Source organism: Antechinus flavipes, chromosome 6 (genome assembly GCF_016432865.1).
Source record: "Antechinus flavipes isolate AdamAnt ecotype Samford, QLD, Australia chromosome 6, AdamAnt_v2, whole genome shotgun sequence".
Taxonomy (NCBI): Eukaryota; Metazoa; Chordata; class Mammalia; order Dasyuromorphia; family Dasyuridae; genus Antechinus; species Antechinus flavipes.
In genome coordinates, this window is record NC_067403.1 from 167958338 (window position 1) to 167978259 (window position 19922).

General features: G+C 33.9%; 1 protein-coding gene and 1 pseudogene across 1 annotated transcript; one reads left to right on the forward strand and one right to left on the reverse strand.

The window, feature by feature from the left end:
- Window positions 1–13985: 13985 nt before the first annotated feature.
- LOC127540718 (permeability factor 2-like) lies at window positions 13986–17664 on the reverse strand. The gene is made up of 4 exons (XM_051965543.1): window positions 16753–17664; window positions 16514–16643; window positions 16129–16238; window positions 13986–15157 (listed from the first exon to the last, which is right to left on the reverse strand). Exons 1-3 carry the CDS (start codon window positions 16850–16852, stop codon window positions 16139–16141), a joined length of 330 nt encoding a protein of 109 aa, XP_051821503.1. The 5' UTR covers window positions 16853–17664; the 3' UTR covers window positions 13986–15157; window positions 16129–16138.
- LOC127541468 (biogenesis of lysosome-related organelles complex 1 subunit 2-like) lies at window positions 17258–18425 on the forward strand (annotated as a pseudogene).
- Window positions 18426–19922: the final 1497 nt, after the last annotated feature.

Below are 19922 nucleotides of genomic sequence, written 5' to 3' on the forward strand. Positions count from 1 at the left end.
TTGAAATGGATTTATGAAATGAAATTTTTTTAAAAAAGCAAATTTGTCAACCATATGTGAAAAATATGTGAAACATAACTCTCAGACTACAAATTTCTCTGCAAACCCACCATCTGGCTCCCACCTGTATTTTCATTCTTACTACACAATCCTCCATTGCAAAAATTAATTCTTATTCCTGGAAAGTAGTCCCTCCTCACATCTACATCCCAGAAGTCTTCTCTTGTGAATGAAATGCAACTTCTTCCATGAAGGCCATTCTTACTCCTCTTCAGTTTTCAGTTACCTTACTTTTATTGTTCAATTAATTCAGTCATGCCTAATTTTTTGTGAATGTATTCAGAGCCCAGATAGTGCCTTTCCTAAAGTTATCACTTCATAAGTATTTGTTGCTTTGAATTGAGTTGGAAAAAAAAAGATATTTAATCTGTTTTAAATAATTTATTTCATTGTCACTTTCTAACTTTATTAAATGAGCTATTGAACCAGATTTCCCAATCACTTATTTTTCTTCATTATTTGACAGTCTCGGTTGATAAGCATCATTATTTAGTTTTCTATACATGTATAGCTTGGATAGATAAGGAAAACTATGTTTACAGTGACTAACATTTTTTATACACATTCTCAGCCACAATATACCACAGTGAACTGAAAAGATGCTTTCTTCCTTCTTTCAAAAACACCTATCTCAGTGCCCAGTTTTATTATGACACTCTTGTGTAGATTAATTCTATTATCAAACTTTCCCAGCAAAATAAATTGCCTGCCTTCTTAATATAGATAAACAGAACTCCACAAAAGCAATCTACTCCATGGGTAACATTTTAGGAACAACCATAAGAACACAACAACAACTAACATTTTATAGTGTGTTATGATTTAAAAAGCACTTGCATGTTACCCAATTCAACCCTCACAACAATCTTGAGAATCATCCCCATTTTATAGATGAGAAAATTGAGTTTAAGATTGACTTACTTAAGGTCACAAAGCTGACAAGTGACTGAGAACACATTTGAACTCAGATTTAAAATTCTGGCCACCTAATTGCCCCAAACCAATGACCCTGGTCAAAGTCAATGACCTCATTCTTGGAAAGGAAACAAAGACTTGTAACCTTGAAAGAAAGGGATTGGAGGACTCTCTGTGGGAAGGGAACAAAAAAAGCTCATTAAACAATTAGTGAATTCTTACTGTGTGCTTTTATGACAGTAAAAGCTATGAGAAACATAAGGGAAGAATGATATAACCCCTTCCCTCAATGAGCTTGCACTTAGGAAGTGATACAAGAAAATGATACAAGATAGAATGGGATGGTAACAAAAGAGGGATGCAAAATGCTCCAAAAATTTGAAGAAGCAGAGAATAGTTATTCAAGCTGGGAGAAATGAATGAAAGAAATGGGGCCTGTGCTAAACTTTAAGGAAGCCAAGGATTTTTACTGGCAAATTATATCAATAAAAATTTATTAAATACATATTATATGTCAAGGTCTGTGGATACAAAGAAAGGTATTATATATATATATATACATATATATATACACATATATATATGTATATATATATATAATACCTTATATATATATATATATGTATGTATATAGTCCTTGCCCTCAAGGAGCTTCCAGCCTCATGGACCAGAACAACAGATGAACAATGATGTACATAAAATATTTACTTGGGATAAATTGAAGATGATTTTGGGGGAAGATGATAATATTAAGGAGAAAGAGGAAAGATGCCGAGAATGGGGGAGGGATTCGAGAAAAGTTTTGAAAACACAGAGGAGAGAGTGCATTCTATATTGGATCAGATGAACATCAGAATGTAACGTGCTTGGGATAGTGCAGCTTCAGAACTAAGAACTCCCACCAAGAAGGTCCAAACTCAAAGCAGTGTACTTGTGAGTGAGAACAGTCCATCAGCAAATTTCAGCAACAGATGTTGTTCTTGTTGTTCAATTGTATCTGACCCTTCATATGACCTCATTTGGAGTTTTCTTGACAAAGAAACTAGACAGCTTTATCATTTCCTTCTCCAGCTAATTTTACAGATAAGGAAACTGAGGCAAATAGAGTTAAGTGATTTTGCAAGGGTCACACAGCTAGGACTCATCTGGGGGCAGATTTGAACTCAATAAGATGAGTCTTCCTGATTACAAACTCAGTGTTCTATCTATTGCATCATCACCAGAGGCAGGGCGTAAGCCCTATTGTTAGCTGCTTAATATTTCATTTTTCCATGCAGACCCTTCCATGTTATTGGTGACATTCTACAATATGTATAGCAGAACTGATATTCTCCCAGCAGCCTTCAAAATCTCTGAGATTAGTTCTAAGGAGAATGATCCTGTCATCCAGGGATATAATAAGCAAATTAGAAAGCAAAGGAAAATTTGCTAGTCATATCTGGGTACATGAAAAGAACTTATGACCAAACAAGAGATAGAGAGGACACTAGGAAATAAAAAAAAAAGTAATTTCAATCACAACATTAAAAGGGGCTTACAGAAAGAAAACCAAGGCAGTCAAAATTAAAAGAAAAACAGGAAATTGGGGTGAGGGTATAATGTTTAAAGCTTGTTTCTCTGATTAAAAACCTCACTTTTCAAATATGTAGGTAACTGAACCAAATTTGTAAAAATAAGAGCCATTCACTCCCCAATTGATTGTTAGATATGTACAGGCATTTTTCAGAAGAAATCAAAGCTATCCACAGTCACATGAAAATTCTCTAAATCAGTATTGATTAGAGGAATGCAATTAAAACAATTCTGAGATATTACCTCATACCGCATCATCACCAGATCAAGTAACATGAAAACAAAGGGAAAAAAATGCCAGAAGAGATATGAAAAATAGGAACACTAAGAGACTATTGGTGGAGTTGTGAACTGGTCCAACCATTCTGGAAATATATCCAAAGAGCTAACTGTACACACCCTTTCATGCAACAATACCACTACTACTATGTTTCTATCTCAAAAAGATCAACAGAAAAAGAAAAACTAGTTAATCTAGGCTGCACAATAAACCAGTCCTTGGAAGCTAAGCCTGAAGTGCAAGGTGAAGTGCTTGCTTGCCCTGACCTTAAATTTTGAAAGCCTTAGGCTCAATGCTCTCTCTCTCTCTCTCTCTCTCCTAAACTTAGAGCCTATCAGTACCTATTCTCCTATCAGTTGTCCCACCCCCATGGTCTCAGCCAGGAGTGCTGGGAATCTCAGAAAGTTACCTTGTTTTGGCCTTGAGGGAAAAGCCAGCTACATCCAGGATTTTCTCACCTGGCCCAATTAATTCATCTGGTACAATTGAGTTGGTAAGTACCATCATCCTCAGAGAATTATTCAGCTAGTTTATCTGTTAAATGGAGACAAAAATGCTTCTCACTTATCTTGCTACTATTCAGCTATGAGAAAGGAATTGTTTAAACATTGTAAATGTCAGATACAATGTTTACTGCTTATTTTCAGCTAATTTGCTTCTACTGTAGCTGTTTGAAGACAGTGAGGAATGTCTGATATTTTGAAGAAAGGTGATTTTAAGATATGAAGTTTATTTTAAACGGAAAAAAGAAGACTTCATCACAAAGACATGGATCTCAATTAGTCAGTTAATGTATGTTAGGAGAGAGGAGGAGGAAGTGAATCTATTAAATAGTGTATATATCAGGAAAATAATTGAAAGGAAATTAACACATAGCACATATTAATGTGTTATATATGTTACCATATAATTAACATTTATTATGTCAACATATAATTACCATATGATTGACACATTTTAAATCTTAGTGACACATTATATTATTTGCATTTTCAAATATATCTTTCCCTCTTTCAGTCTTTCTCAGCTTAATATACTCTTCTGAAAAACAAGGTGAAACAACATAGTATTTTCACTTTTTTTGTTGTTTGCTTGAAATTTTTTTTCTTTCTTATCTTTTTCATTTTTCTTTTTTTTTTGTATGTAGCATAATTGTGAAATATGTATAGAAGAACTGCACATGTTTAACCTATATTGGATTACTTGCCATATAGGGGAGGGACTGGGAGGTAGGGAGGGAAAAAATTGGAACACATGCTTCTGCAAGGGTGAATTGTTGAGAATTATCTATGCATATGTTTTGAAAATAAAAAGCTTTAATAAAAATAAGAAAAAATGAGGTGATAATAATAGCACCTGCTTCACAGTATTATTTTGAGGATCAATTGAAATGACAGTGAAAATACTCATTGAAATGCATTAAAACACTTAATTTAGCTTTCTCTAAGGTCAAGTTTGGATCTTATAATTGCAGAATTGTTTTTCTTTCTTTTTCTTTTCTGAATTTTCTATTTACATTGCTGCAAATACTGTGTATGATGCTATATTCTTTATTTTGATTACTTAAATCTTCATCAGTTCAGACATCTTCCTATTTTTCTCTGAATTCTCCATTGGTATACTACAGTTTGCTGAATTATTTTCTTACCAATGGCTATCTGCTTTGTTCCCTATTCTTTACTACTACTACAAAATGTGCTGCCATGAATATTTTTGGTGCATTTTAAACATTTCTGTCTTTGACATTCTAATGTTATGTGCTTGGCATTGGGAAATGCATAAACATTTTAGTCACTTAAAAAAAGTTGAATTAATTCACAAATCAATCCATTTTGTACTTTTGCATAAAATAACTTGTTACTTTTAATCATTAGGTTGTGATTATTTTTTCATAAAAAAAGTCTAGGACAACACTATTTCCATCATACCCTCAAAGATTGCACAAGGGAACATAGAGTTTGCCCTTTCCCATCAGGATAGCTAAGTAGGGGATAGCTTTAGGTGATAAGAGTGAAAGCTTGTCAACCTTCCCAGAACAGATTGGCAAAGGTGCTTAAACAACAGCAACAAAGATAAGATGGCAACATCAGTTTGCTCTGCAGATTTCATGATTTGGGGACCTTTGAGCTATACTTAATTATTTCTAACCTATTATTTATTACTTATAACCAAATATTTATGCTTGGGTAAATGAAAATTGAGTTCAATGTAAACATTAAAGTCATCTTATTCAAAAGACTTCTCCTATTTCACTACAATACATACCACCTTTTCTGCTTGACCACACATATATAGGCAGTAGAGTAGGAATTTCTAAAGTATCTTCAAATGCAAAAACATATTTGAAGAACATGAGGTAAATGGAAAATGGTTGACAATAATGTGATTAGAATGAAAAAGGCCTCCCAGCAGGTGGATGTTTAATAAAAATTTATTGATTGGATGCAATTGGATACACAATTGGATGCACAATTCTTGTGTCAGAAACTTTGCAGAATGAAAAGTATCAATCATAAGCATTTATTAAGCATCTATTCATAGCTAGTTACTGGGAATTCAAAAAAAATTAGGCAATCTCTAATTTCAAAGATCTATTGGGTAAGAAAACATGTATATACAGAGTGTCCCAAAAGTTTTTTTTTTTTTTGCATACCTTTAGTAAACCTATCTCTTCCTGTTTTATTCTTCACTTGATGTCAGAAGATCATTAAAAAGAGTTTGTTGTCACATTTTCTAAGGAAACATAACAATCTTAATGAATGGGTGGGAGAGACACTGTTGGAAAAGAACTTGTACAATAATATTTTATTCTACTGAATTAAATGTGTTGTTACTGTTGGCAAAGTATAAACACAATGGTACTTTGTATTTTCATCTTTTAATTAGTTGTGAGATGATGAAGAAAAAATGTGGTACATTGTTGACTATCACTTGTAAAAACTTGTTTAATCTCTACTAATGGCCTCATTGAGAAAGCCCTTGATATGTGCATTGAAGACTATCATAAAGATGCTATATAGACTCAAGGATAAGCATATAGATGAGCAGTTACTGATGTTCTCTTGTTCTCATTCTTTTTTGGAGTTAATGTCTGAGATGATTGATTCTCTTGTTTTTCACTCTTTTTGGAATTAATAAAAAATGTCTCAGGGCCTAAATTCTTGGACATCTTCCCCCCATTCATGGATACCTTCAATATCAGCCCCTCAATACAATATCACCAGCATAGACATTTAAGTTTGGAGGGTCCAAATTACTCTTCCTACTGTATTACCTCCGGCATCTATCTGTATGTACTAGTAAAACTCTTTCAACATACTTAAGTCTATTTTTAAAGATCCATATTAATTATTTACAGAGAAGCACATCAATAGTAACCTAGTCATCTGGCTATGGATTTTTTTCCCATGATAACTGATGAAACAAAGAAAATTTAATATGATCCTTGGTTTTCTTACAATCCATTTTTGCTTCTGCAATGAATGATAAGAAAATGAGGAAAGGATAATCTGCTATTCTAGTGATGCTGTTCTCCTAGCTGTTCCTTCTGTAGTTACTCTATCTCTTGAAGCTATGTATTTTCACTTCGTGTGGTTGTTGTGATTATTTATTTCTTTTTCAGTCATGTCTGATTCCTCATGATTCCTTAGGGTTTTTTTTTTTTAAAGATAGTGGAGTGTGTCCTACAAAATTTCTTTTATGACACAGACATGGTACTGATACCTAAATCAGATAGGAAGAAAACAGAGAAAGAAAATTATAGACTAATCCCCCTAATGAATATTGATGCAAAAATCTTAAATAAAATATTATCAAAGAAATTACAGAAAATTATCCCCAGGATAATACACCATGACCAAGTAGGATTTACACCAGGAATGCAGGGCTGGTTCAATATTAGAAAAACTATTAGCATAATTGACTATATCAATAACCAAATTAACAAAAACCATATGATCATCTCAATAGATGAGGAAAAAGCATTTGATAAAATCCAACACCCACTCCTATTAAAAAAACATTAGAGAATATAAAAATAAAGGGACTTTTCCTTAAAAATAGTCAGTAGCATCTATTTAAAGCCATCAGTAAGCATCATATGTAAAGAGGATAAACTGGAACCATTCCCAATAAGATCAGGAATGAAACAAGGTTGCCCACTATCACTATTACTATTCAATATGGTATTAGAAATGCTAGTTTTGGCAATAAGAGATGAAAAAGAGATCAAAGGAATTAAAGTAGGTAATGAGGAAACCAAATTATGACTCTTTGCAGATGACAAAGCATCAATTAAAAAGCTATTACAAAAATCCACAACTTTAACAAAGTTTCAGGATACAAAATAAATCCACATAAACCATCAACTTTCTTATACATGATTAACAAAATCCAACAGCAAGAGATACAAAGAGAAATTGCATTTAAAATAACTGTTGATAGTATAAAATATTTAGGACTCTCTCTGCCAAGGGAAAGTGAGGAACTATATGAACAAAACTACAAAACACTTTCCATACAAATAAAGTCAGATCTAATCAATTGGAAAAATATCAAATTCTCATGACTAGGCCAAGTGATTATAATAAAAATTATAATACTACTTAAACTAATTTATTTATTTAGTGCTATACCAATCAAACTCCCAAGAAACTATTTTACTGAACTAGAAAAAATAACAACAAAATTTATCTGGAAGAATAAAAGGTCAAGAATTTCACGGGAACTAATGAAAAAAAAATTAAATGAAGGTGGCCTAGCTGTACCAGATCTAAAACTGTATTATAAAGCAGCAGTCATCAAAACCATTTGGTACTGGCTAAGAAATAGACTAGTTGATCAGTGGAATAATTAAGTTCACAGGACAAAATAGTCAATAACTATAGCAATCTAGTGTTTGACAAAGCAAAAGACCCCAGCTTTTAGGATAAGAATTCACTATTTGACAAAAATTGCTGGGAAAATTGGAAACTAGTATGGCAGAAATTAGGCATTGATCTACACTTAACACTGTATACCCAAATAAGGTCAAAATGGGTTCATGATCTAGACATAAAGAATGAGATGATAAATAAATTAGAAGAACATAGGATAGTTTACCTCTCAGACCTGTGGAAGAGAAGAACTAGAGATCATTATTGACCACAAAATAGAAAATTTTGATTATATTAAGTTAAAAATTTTTGTACAAACAAATCTAATGCAGATAAGATTAGAAAGGAAGCAATAAACTGGGAAAACATTTTTACATTCAAAGGTTTGATAAAGGCCTCATTTACAAAATATAGAGACAGTTGACTCAAATTTATAATAATTCAAGCCATTCTCCAATTGATAAATGGTCAAAGGAGATGAACAGACAATTTTCAGATGAAGAAATTGAAACTATTTCCACTCATATGAAAAGGTGCTCCAAATCATTATTGATCAGAGAAATGCTAATTAAGACAACTCTGAGATACCACTACACACCTGTCAGATTGGCTAAGATGACAGGAAAAGATAATGACAAATGTTGGAGGGGATGTGGGAAAATTGGGACACTGATAAACAATGTTGGTGGAATTGTGAACAAATCCAACCATTCTGGAGAATAGTTTGGAACTATGCTCAAAAAGTTATCAAACTGTGTATACCGTTTGATCCAGCAGTGTTTCTACTGGGCTTATATCCTAAAGAGATCTTAAAGGAGCGAAAGGGACCCACATGTGCAAAAATGTTTGTGGCAGCCCTTTTTATACTGGCTAGAAACTGGAAATTGAATGGATACCCATCAATTAGAGAATGGCTGAATAAATTGTGGTATATGAATGCTATGGAATATTATTGTTCTATAAGAAATGACCAGCAGGATGATTTCAGAGAGGCTTGGAGAGACTTACATTAATTGATGCTAAGTGAAATAAGCAGAACCAGGAGATCATTGTACACGGCAACAACAAGATTATATGATGATCTACTCTCATGGACATGGCTCTCTTCAACAATAAGATGATTCAAACCAGTTCCAATTGTTCAGTAATGAAGAGAATCACCTACACTCAGAGAGCGAACTATGGGAAATGAGTGTGGACCACAACATAGCATTTCCACTCTTTCTGTTATTGTGTGCTTGCATTTTTGTTTTCCTTCTCAGGTTTTTTTTTTTCTTTCTTTCTAGATCTGATTTTTCTTGTGTAGCAAGATAACTGTATAAATATGTATAGATATATTGGATTTAACATATTTAACATGCATGGGACTACCTGCCATCTGGGGGAGGGCGCGGGGGGAAGGAGAGGAAAAGTTGGAACAGAAGATTTTGCAAGGGTCAGTGTTGAAAAATTACCCATGCATATGTTTTGTAAATAAAAAGCTATTTAAAAAAAAAAAACAAAAAAACAAAAATCAAAGATACTGTAGTGGTTCGCCACTTCATTTTCCTAGATCATTTTACAGATGAAGAAACTGAGGCAAACAAAATTAGGTAATTTTCCCAGAGCCTAGTATCTGAGGCTCAACACTTTCTCCACTGTGCCCTCTAGCTGCCCCATATATTTTCACTGGCTGGCCTCAATGCCTGGCATATTATCACCACTCCTCTCTACTTTCTATTTTCCAAGACTTTTTCAAGACCCATGTAAAATTCTACCTTCTACAAGAAGTCTTTCCCATTCCTTCTAAATTCTAGTGCTTCCCCTCTATTGACCATTTCCAATTAATCCTGTCTATGTCTTGTTCACATGTAGGAGTTGTCTCCCCCATTAAACAGTGAGCTCCTTGAAAGCTAGATTGTTTTTTTATTGTGGTTTGGTTTTTTGTCTTTCCTTGTATTCTTTGCATTTAGCAAATAATAGATATTCAATAAATGCTTCTTGACTGACTGACTACTGAGAATCATTCCATCTTTCGATTGTTAGCAATCTCAATTTTGCTTAGGGTACTATAAAAGTAAGATCTTGTCCAACAAGTAGATGTATTACTGGAGGAGCTGAATCATATCAATCTTGATATTCTTGCTGTTAAAAAAAAAAAAGAAAAGGAAAAGACATTGCTGCTAAATACAAGTATAGTTTGCAAATATTTCTTGGAGAAGAAAAGAAAGTCATGGGCAAAGTTACAAACATTATATCAAGGCTTTATCTGGTCATCATGTAGTACAGCACTGATAATATCTATAAAAAGATTACCATGAAAATAATTGCAACTTTTGTATGAACAATCATGACTGAGGATGGTGAGTCAGAGAAATTCTATGAGGAACTTGAGATTCTTCAAATCATTGGGGACTAAAATTAAAAAATGGACAAAATGAAGCCCTAGATAGTTGGGGACTAAAATGAAAAAAAAAAGTGGGGAAAGTGGAGCTTAGGAAAAATATATGAGAAATGATGGTTCATAAAAAAATAACGAGTGAGGTCAAAGAATTGTAGAATGCACAGAAACATCATGTTATAGCATGAACATTTTCTGTGTAAAAGATAATAAAAAAGGCTCTGAGTATTACAGGCACCAAATAACCTCATTAAATTAATTTAATTTTACTAGAAATAAAAATATTTATTATTGATATGGGAATTATCTCTGAGGTAACTATCTGTGTATAGTCAGGTGATTAGTCTATAAGTCAATAAGCATTTATTTAATGTTCAAAATATGCCAAGTTCTGTACTAAGTCCAATCAGGTCACTGATTCACTAGAAATAAGTTCAGAAGTAATATTCAAAAAACCAAGAAGAAAAAAGAGAAAATTATATAGTAAATAATTGAAAATATTTATCCTGAATAATTTAAATGAGCAATTGAAAAGGGAAAATGGGAATTGTACTACAGAAATTACATCAACAGTGTTAATTATAACTTCACCCAGAAGTTTAACCAACTAATTTAAATTGCCACCACAACAATGGCCAAAAGATTCCACAAAACACATTAGACAGCAAACATTTGATCCACATGGAAAGAAGTGGATGTTAAAAAAAAAAAAAAAAGAACAGTAAGTTTTCAGATTATGGATGACTAGGAGTGGTGTTGTTTCACATATAGAAAGAAACCATCAAAAGAAAAACAAACTAAAAGGAAACTAGGCAAAAAAAAAAAAAACACAACAAAACAAAACAAAAAAAAAAAAAAACTAGAGCTTCTTTAGATGGCATCATTCTTTAAACTAGATCACAATGGCAATAATTTTACACATTATGGAAAATAGAAAGCAATGTTATTACCGGCCAATATTTTTCCATTTTGTTTATAAACCAGTAAGGTTTCAAAATATCTAGTAAATGTTACATTTATCATATTGAAGAAAAGAGAAAATCAGGGAAGAATAATGACAGGTGACAACAAATCATGAGAAGGCTGGGTAAGACAATGTGTGCTAAGAGAAAGACAATATAAATTAAAGAAAAAGAATCTGCTTATGAATCATAGTCCAAGTGAAACTATCATATTTCTGCTTCTGTAATAGTTTTGGATAAGGCAAGAAAATAATTAGGAAAATACACAGATATTTTTATTAAACAGACAAATCATACTGGAGTCCAAGAAGACTAAACTGTAGATAGAAGTATGAATAGTTACACATTGAAAATTGGGAAATGCTGCTACTCAGGGCCTAATTTATTGTTTTGTTAATTTTTTAAACTTTAGAAATCAGTGGACAAAATGCTAATAACAAAGATTAATCTTAAAATTATGTGATGACGATATTTTTCTCCCCAGAGAACCAAACATTTACCAGCAACTGTTAGTTTTCAAAACAGCTCCTTTCACAAATAGTTTTATATATTTAGGAATGTCTATACCATAGAAATAGGTTATGAGAGCTAAAGATAAAATCATGCTATAAGTTTTCCAAGATTTTATGAAAGAGAAACATCATTGTTCTTAAGATATTTGAAGTTTCCTATTCCTAAAGATTGGAGAAGAAAATGGCAAACCACTTCAGTATCTTTGCCAAGAAAACCCCAATTAGGATCATGAGGGATCGGCTGTGATTGAACAACCACAACAATAATTCCTAAGTATTTTAATTGGAATAATTCATTCTAGACAAATCTATAAGATACTGGAACAATGTATATAGTGTACAAAGTATGTCAAGAATTAGGAGTTAGTCTTTATATACAAAGTTATGTTTCTAAGTTTCATAGAGAGGGTAGAGATAAGATTAGGCTTGCCACCTATGCCATGATGAGTGGTAATAGCATTAAGTTACAAAAGTTTAAACTGGACTCTGATCTTCGTAACATCCTGTATACACACATGGTATTAATAATAGAATTTGAAATATATTGTATCTGTCACCCTTACAAGAATGATCATCATAGTTTGTCATTTTAAAATATTCATATGATAAACTATATCAGATGTTTCAGAAGACCCAGAAAGGAGTATAATAACTTTCTTTCAAAACATTGAAAAGTAACTATGCTTTATTGTGCAGGATATTCTGAGTTGACCTTAAAATAAAGAACTTGAATATTCTTACTTTACGTTTTGTATGTTTAGTATTTTGAAAAAAAAATTCTTTTTCTGTTTCTGAAAGATTTTGTTGATAATATATTGAAATGATGGTGTGTTGGGAGGAGGACTTTCATATCCTACTAATTTTCTGAAATTATTATTTCCATCCATTTTTATTTGCATTTTGGGGATTTCTAAAAAAAAAATAAAAATTCTATTTTTGCTTATGTTTACCCCCTCAATTTCTTTTTCTTTTCCCATTCCTAGCGCCAGCCCTTCCATAACTATTTCAAATAATGATGGTGATAATGTTTTTATGACATAGTAGAAAGGATGTTGACTTTAAAAGCAAAAGATGTGATTTCAAATTTCCTTTTTTCACTGATAACCTGTTTGATTTAGGGGAGTTCATTTAATCTTTCTGAGCCTCAGATTTCTGATCTGTGAGATGAGAAAATAAAACAATATGGTCTTTCTGTTCCCTTCTTATTTAAAATCTATGATCCTATGAATGATTTTTAACATTTTATTGTTGCAGATTATTGATTTTAAATGTATACCATTTAGCATATTAAAGAAAGGTTCATTTACTCTTATAATTTTTAAATGTTATTATCATGAATAGTATTTTATCAAAGCATGTTACTATGTCTACTGATATAATCTTGTAGTTTAATTATTTTGTTATTATTATGGTCTATTACATTTCCAAATTTCCCTAATATTAAACTAATGTCTGTGTTTCTGGCATAGAACTAATTGACCATAGTCAATTTGTTTAATATATTGATATAACTTCTTTGCTAATATTTTATTCAATATGTTTATATCAGGGCAGCTAGGTGGTGCAGTGCATAGAGCATTGTTTAGGAATCAGGAAGATTGAATGGAATTCACCTGAGATTAGAAATCCCTTGTAGAGGTGAGTTGAGTCAGAGGAAAAGTATACCTCAATCTTCAGAGACTGAGATCTTAAAGAAAAAAAAAAGGAGGGGGAGGGAACTCAATCTCCCCAAATCTTTAGTTTTTAATAGTCATCTTTCTCAATAGGTAATAAACAAATGTGTATATGGGTCCTCTGACTGCAAATTCAGAACTCTTTTTACTGTATCATAATGTTTGATTTGTTCCCACCTGTGCCTGACTCAAATTAATCTCTTAGGGTCTTAGTTTCTTCTTTGTAAAATGATATCTCCAAACTCTCTTTCAGCCAGAGACATGCTAGGGCCAGCTCATATAGCCTGGAGTCAGTTGTTAAATTTTCAGTATAAACATTTACATCTCAGAAATTCACTAATACTACCACTCAGACCTTGACTTTTTGTTTTGTTGATTGTCTAGATATAGGAAAATGATGGTGAAAATGTTAATATCAATTAAACTTAAATTATTGTCATGTACATATATATATATATATATTTTTTTTTTTTGAAAATCATTGTTAAATATTTACTAACACACCACTGCTTTCAGGTTTAACTTTGTAGTTCTATAATTAAATGGGACTTAAGTTCTTTTTGTCTCTGCATCAATGATCCTATAATTTCTGGGTCAATAAACTAGCCATCTGATTTGAGTATCAAGACTATTTGCCATGATAAAGGGTGGTGTGACTGAAGATAAATTATCATAATTTATTAAATCTAAATAATATACACAGTAATTAATAATAAATATTTTACCATTGAGATAATATTAATAGAATACAAAATCATTTGAATTTGGAAACTATTTATTTTTTTCCCCAAGAGAAATAAAACAGGTACAATTAACAGGAAAAGAAAATTACTCACACAACATAACATTAACATAATTTCTTATAACAAAAAGGCAAAAAATAATTGTGATCAATTCATAACAGTATAAAAACTACTTCCTCCAAAAATGTCTACGTTAAAACTCATCTAATTTTTAAGAAAAGATACATGAAGAATTGCTCAACTATATTGTAAGCTCTCAAAAGATCAGAAAGATAATATTGATTCTTACTAAATTCACTTTTATTGTAAAATAAATCTGCAAAAATGGAAGTGTATAAAAGCCATAAATCCAGAATTTAATTGTTTCCTTAATTTCTAAATCTTTCAACTTATGTATGTATACTCACATATGTATATATGATGACTAGCAATGTAGACACAGTTTCTAAAATATATTTATTCAACACCCAGCAAGATTCATATGTTATGACATTATGCCATACTAAAATAGACACCACATCTCTAAATTGACATGGAAACTATACACTTCTTTCTTTAAAACTCAAATACTTGGAAATTCCAAATAAAATAACATATGACAAGTAAACTTATGATACCCTAGCTTTCTTGAGCATTATTTCTATGCTGACATATGAACCTTACTGCATGTGCCTTGGAACTAGTTTTTATTTTATCTCCCTTGTCCTATTAATCATGTTTTTTTTGGCATTAAAACTCATTCCATATTCATAGATTAAGCTATAGAGTATATGCTGCTTTTCTTTAACTCTTAAAATGCCTTGACTACAACAAGGTATTCATAGATTACCAACCTCCACGTAGTGGAGTGACTTCTAAACAGTTGGTCAATTGCCAAAGATTTAATTATAAAAGAATAATATGCAATGTAAAAAATAAATAGGTCAAATAACTTTAAAAAAAATCAATGCCGAGTTCATAACATAGCCATGAGAATGCCAAAGGCAAGGAGTACTACCCATAAAGTGTATTCCTTATGAATGCTAAATCAGTGAGCGATGGCTAGCTGACTGACTGGCTGAAGCATTTTCTTGTAGTATTCTTCGTACTCCCCCCCCCAAAAAAAAAATTCCTTGAAAGATCTTCCGCTAAGGAATCCAAATTTTCTTACAGAGAATCATCACTTCATCAGTCTTTGTCAGTTCCACTGTTGAGCAAATGAGAAGATCAGTCTAAGTTTCAATGTGTAAACAAATAAGCACTGTTTACATTCATTAGAATCAGCAAATCTTTAAAAGTACTGCTTTAAATTCATTGAGAGATGAACAGAAATAGCAATAAACAGGAAAAATAACTGACTTGCATGATGGGAAGCTAATTTTCAGGAAAACCAGTTTTTAAGAACTCACATTTACTTTAGTAGCATGGTTAAGTCAACAAATACTGAATAAGTTCCTACTATTTGCTAAGCATTGTGATAAGGGATGAGGCTGCAAAGAAAGGCAAAAGATAGTCCCTACTCTCACACTACTCATAGGATTAATTGGGGGAGGAGGAGAGTTATTGGAGGGAATGCATAAAGATTAAGAAGGATCAGGAAGGACTCCTTTGCAGAAGAAGGGATTTTAACTGAGATTTAAGGAAGTCAGTGAAATCAGGAGGTGAAGCACAATGAGACCGAAGCTTCCATTGTGCTCTATTTGAGTTTTAGAGTCTAACTGATTTGTCCAAGGTTCTGAAGCTGTTAAGTTTTGGAGGCAGAATTTGAATCCTGGTCTTCCTGACCCCAAAGTCCAGAGTTCTATAGACTACTGCACATGTCTCTGTCACTACTCTGAGAGATGTGATCCTCATTTTTCTCAGCAGTAAAAGAAATAGTTCCATTTGTTCCAAATCTAAAATTTTACAATTGCATTGAAATATATATATATATATATGCATAGATGTTCATATATGCTGTAAATATGTATATTCGGAGAGGGAATCAGTGTCGAAGACATAAAGAGAGATAGTGCCTCTGCCCTCATTTTCTCGTTTTCAGTGAAACCTGTTCTTGACAAATGCAGGACTCTAGATAAAAGTAGGTTTGGAATAAGATGCAGTTGAGACCTTCTAAGTAGAGTAACACTAATCCTGGATGGCGAAGTTTTTCAGAAACTTACATTATTCGATACATACCTTAAGTAAATCAAAGTGGAGAATCATTGTTTAAGTATCTTTGGATAATTTTCTTCACCCAAGGGGCTTCAGGATTAAGGCAAAGCTCAGTCCCCTTCTTCAAAGTGGCTCTGCACCCGGAAAAGAGAAAAAACACAGAGTGAGACATAGCAGGGGCAGGGGTTGCTGGATTGGGGAGTTGGAAGGAGGGGGAAAAGCACCTTTAAAAAGTAAGAGAGGGGCAGCTAGTTGGTGAAGTGGATGGAGCACCAGCTCTGAAGTCAGGAGGACCTGAGTTCAAATCTGATCTTAAGACTTCCTAGCAGTGTGACCTTGGACAAGTCACTTAACCCCAGTTGTCTCAGCAAAATTAAAAAAAAAATAATAAGAGAGCGCATGGACTCACATGACTTCGTTTGTAGCACAGTGGGGTCCCGCTGTGATCACTTCCACACTGGCTATAATTTTGGGATGAATCTTTTGTGTGGTCTTCACGCACTTGCAGCGCAGCTCTCTAGTTGCGATTGGCTTGGAAGCTGAGACACCAACAGAGAAAGGTCAATGGTTATAGTTATCCACGTATCCCAATCTTACCAGTGCCCCCAACTCCAGGTGGCCAACCCTCTCCTTAGTTCCCTTTCTCACCATTGGCACTCCACGCTAAAGTAGCCAGCAACAAGAGAGGCAGCAGCCTTGACCGAAGGAGTGCAGAGCCTGCGGCTGAGGCGCAAGTACTAGAACGCATGGTAACTTAGCGGGCGTGGAGTTTGAGAGCAGAAGCACAGGTGGAGAGTTCTCCAGCTTTGTGCACCCCAAGGACTTCGGGTCCCTTTTATCCATATCCACCCAGAGGCTCCGAGAGGAAACTGGCTGCTCAGACATTTAGGGGAAATTCCCTCAGGAGAATAGGGGTAGGGAGGTGGAGAATATAGGGCGGGAGGTTCGAGGTAGGTGGAGGACTTCATGGGAGCTGACCCGCCCTCGCCGGGAAGAAAGCCTGAGGAGCTCCAGCCTAGCCCAGCCCAATTCAGCTCTGCAGTGAACTTTTGCCCTGGGGAGATGCTGACAGAGATCAGGCAAGGGTTAAGGAACTGGGGTTTCCAAGGTACTCATTGCTGGTGGCCAGACTGTAGTCATTGGTGACGAAGAGATGCTCTGTCCTATGCCAGCTCAGAGTGCAGTTTTCCCGTCTGTAAGGAAAGCTTCTCCACCCTAGGACCCCATATTTCTTCATTAACTTGGTAGGACTAAATCAGGGAAGAAAGGAAGAACAGGAAGAATGGATGGATGGAAGAAAATCTTGTCCCATGTCTTCGAGTGAAAAAAGATCTCCCACCCCGAACTTAAAAAACAAACAAAAAAAAAAACCCTAAAAACGAAAAAAAAAACTATAAAAAGCTAGTTTTCCCCTCTCCTTTCTCCCTCCTTTCCCGTGCCCCCTTTCTGCCCTCTTTTTCCTTTTATTCTTTCCTCTCTCCCTTTCTTTCCTCAACCCTCTCCTCTCAATCCTTTCTCCTTCCACCCTTCCCGGGTCTAGACTACACAGTGATGTAGACTAAGCCAGCCGAGGCGGACCTCGCGGGGCTGCTATGCCAGAACATATTCTGCAAAATGGCCAGAAACCCGACAGAGGAGCTGACCTCCACCAGTGAAGACTATAAACTTATGGAAAGTATGAACAAACTGACTAGCTCGAAGTATCTAGAAGTGATATTACAGTAAACATAAGAAGATCCTGAAGGATTTAAACCAGAAATAGACAGCACTTCAGTCTTATCTGGATTAGATTATTTTAAGTGAAGAAAGAGTAGCAACTCTTGAGCAAGTAGTCCACAAATTGGATGCATATTTAGAGAAACTGGAAGCAAAATACAATAAATTAGAGAGGCGACTAAAGAATTCTTTAGCACAAAGATTTTAACTACAAGAATGTTTTATATGAGCTGCAATGTGTGGGATGGAATTTACAAAACTTCGATGCTTGAATTTCATAAAAGGAAGAGATGCTGCTGATCCAAGGACAATTCCAGCCCTCACCTTTGGTTGGATGTGTAACTGTGGTCACTCCTTGATATTTTACTAAACCTGTGCTCTCTAGAACTTCATCTTATCTTGTGCTTGGTTATGTATCCAAGACTCAGGAATCACCATCAATCCATATCTAGGGCATCACAGATGAGAGAGACTCCTCCTTGTGTCTGCTCCCTCCTCCTCCTCCCTGAGGGATCCATCTTTGTTTTTTGTTCTGACTGTGGCCCCTAACCACTTCATAAGCTGTTCTTGAACTTAAATAATAAATGCTGATATATGAAAAAAAATTAATATCTTGTCAGTGATTTTCTTTCTCCTACCACCTTCCAGTTTTCCTTAGATTTGGCTTTATTTTGAAGAAAATTTCTTCAAATTCTTCAAAATACCCCTTTTGAAAACCCCAAAGCAGTAAATAATCTTAGTGCATAGAGAGAATTGCAGACCTTGGTTCTCATTAATTTCATGGACAACAAATCTGCTTCTTATGAGATAGTTTCCTATAGCCCAAATATCAATTCTTCTTAAAATTATTTTTTCAATTATAAAATATTTTTCTCACTTCCATACCCACCCCCCAAAAAAGGAAAACCAAACTCTTGTAACAAAATAACAAGCCTTGCATCACCCTGCATTAGCTGTGTCTAAAAAATGTATGTCTCAGTCTTCATATTGAGTTCATCATTACCACCATTGGTCTTTTGGTATCATGTTTGATAATTGATTTCACAAGATTCCTTAAGATTTTCAGGTTTGTTTGCTTTTAAAATTCTGCTGTCATTGTATAAATTGTTCTCCTAGTTCTGTCAATTTCACTCTATCCCAATTCATAAAAATCTTTTATAGCACAATAATATTACACTCCATTTATATACCATAAATTATTCAACCATTCCCCAACTGATAAGCATCTTCTCAATGTCCAGTTCTGTGTGACTACAGAAAAAAAAAAAAACTGCTCTAAATTTGTGTGCCTACAGATTCTTTTCCTCTTTCTTTGATTTCTTTGAGATACAGGCCTGGTTGTGATATTGATGGACCAAAGAATATGCAGAGCTTAATAACTTGGGGGGAAGTTGCTACTGATACAGTGAATCTTTCATTTGCCTAAGGAAGTGATCACTGATTATGTTAAGAAGTACATTCTAGAACATGAAAATGGGCTGTCTCTGATGTGTGTAGATGGATTCAGGAGTTCACTGTCTGCAATTTTTAGACAATTTCTGTAATGCAAGAGAAAAAAAAAACTTTTGTTGACTCTATTTAATCTATCTTTAGAGTAGATTCTTTTAAACCAGATCTATAATTCCAAATGTACAGAAAATTAACAATAAGGAAACTCACTTTGCCAATGCTGGTCATCACTAGCTAAGGAGAGATTGGGACTTGACCAGAGCTACAAAGTCAGCTTATGCTAGAGGCAGGACTCACTGTGTCTTCCTGCTCATGAAACTAGCTTTAAATCCACTGTCTTTAAATTTATATAGCACTAAGAAAATATTAAAACAGTTCTAGGGAAATTAATTGTAAGCTTAAAAATATTAGAGAGCTTTTAAATCATAAGGCTAAGATACTTTCAAAACTGCTTTCCAATTAATTCCAAATAAATCCTTTTAGGTATGAATGAGAAGGACATATTTTATATTCCTGGAAGACTTGACTATCAAGATAAGAAAAAGCTGACCCACAAGACAAGCTTCCTATCTGACTCCCTGCTCATCAACTTCATTGGAAACACTGATTTCCCCTTTGAAATTTTACCTTATCTGATATGCACCCTGAAATAC

Excerpts from the sequence above, each read along its gene's own strand:
- LOC127540718 (XM_051965543.1), bottom strand. The coding sequence starts at position 16,852 with ATGCGTTCTAGTACTTGCGCCTCAGCCGCAGGCTCTGCACTCCTTCGG. Across the intron at positions 16,644-16,752 it reads TTTAGCGTGGAGTGCCAATG|CTTCCAAGCCAATCGCAACT; the intron begins GTGAGAAAGGGA and ends TTGGTGTCTCAG. Across the intron at positions 16,239-16,513 it reads TGTGCTACAAACGAAGTCAT|AGCCACTTTGAAGAAGGGGA; the intron begins GTGAGTCCATGC and ends TTCCGGGTGCAG.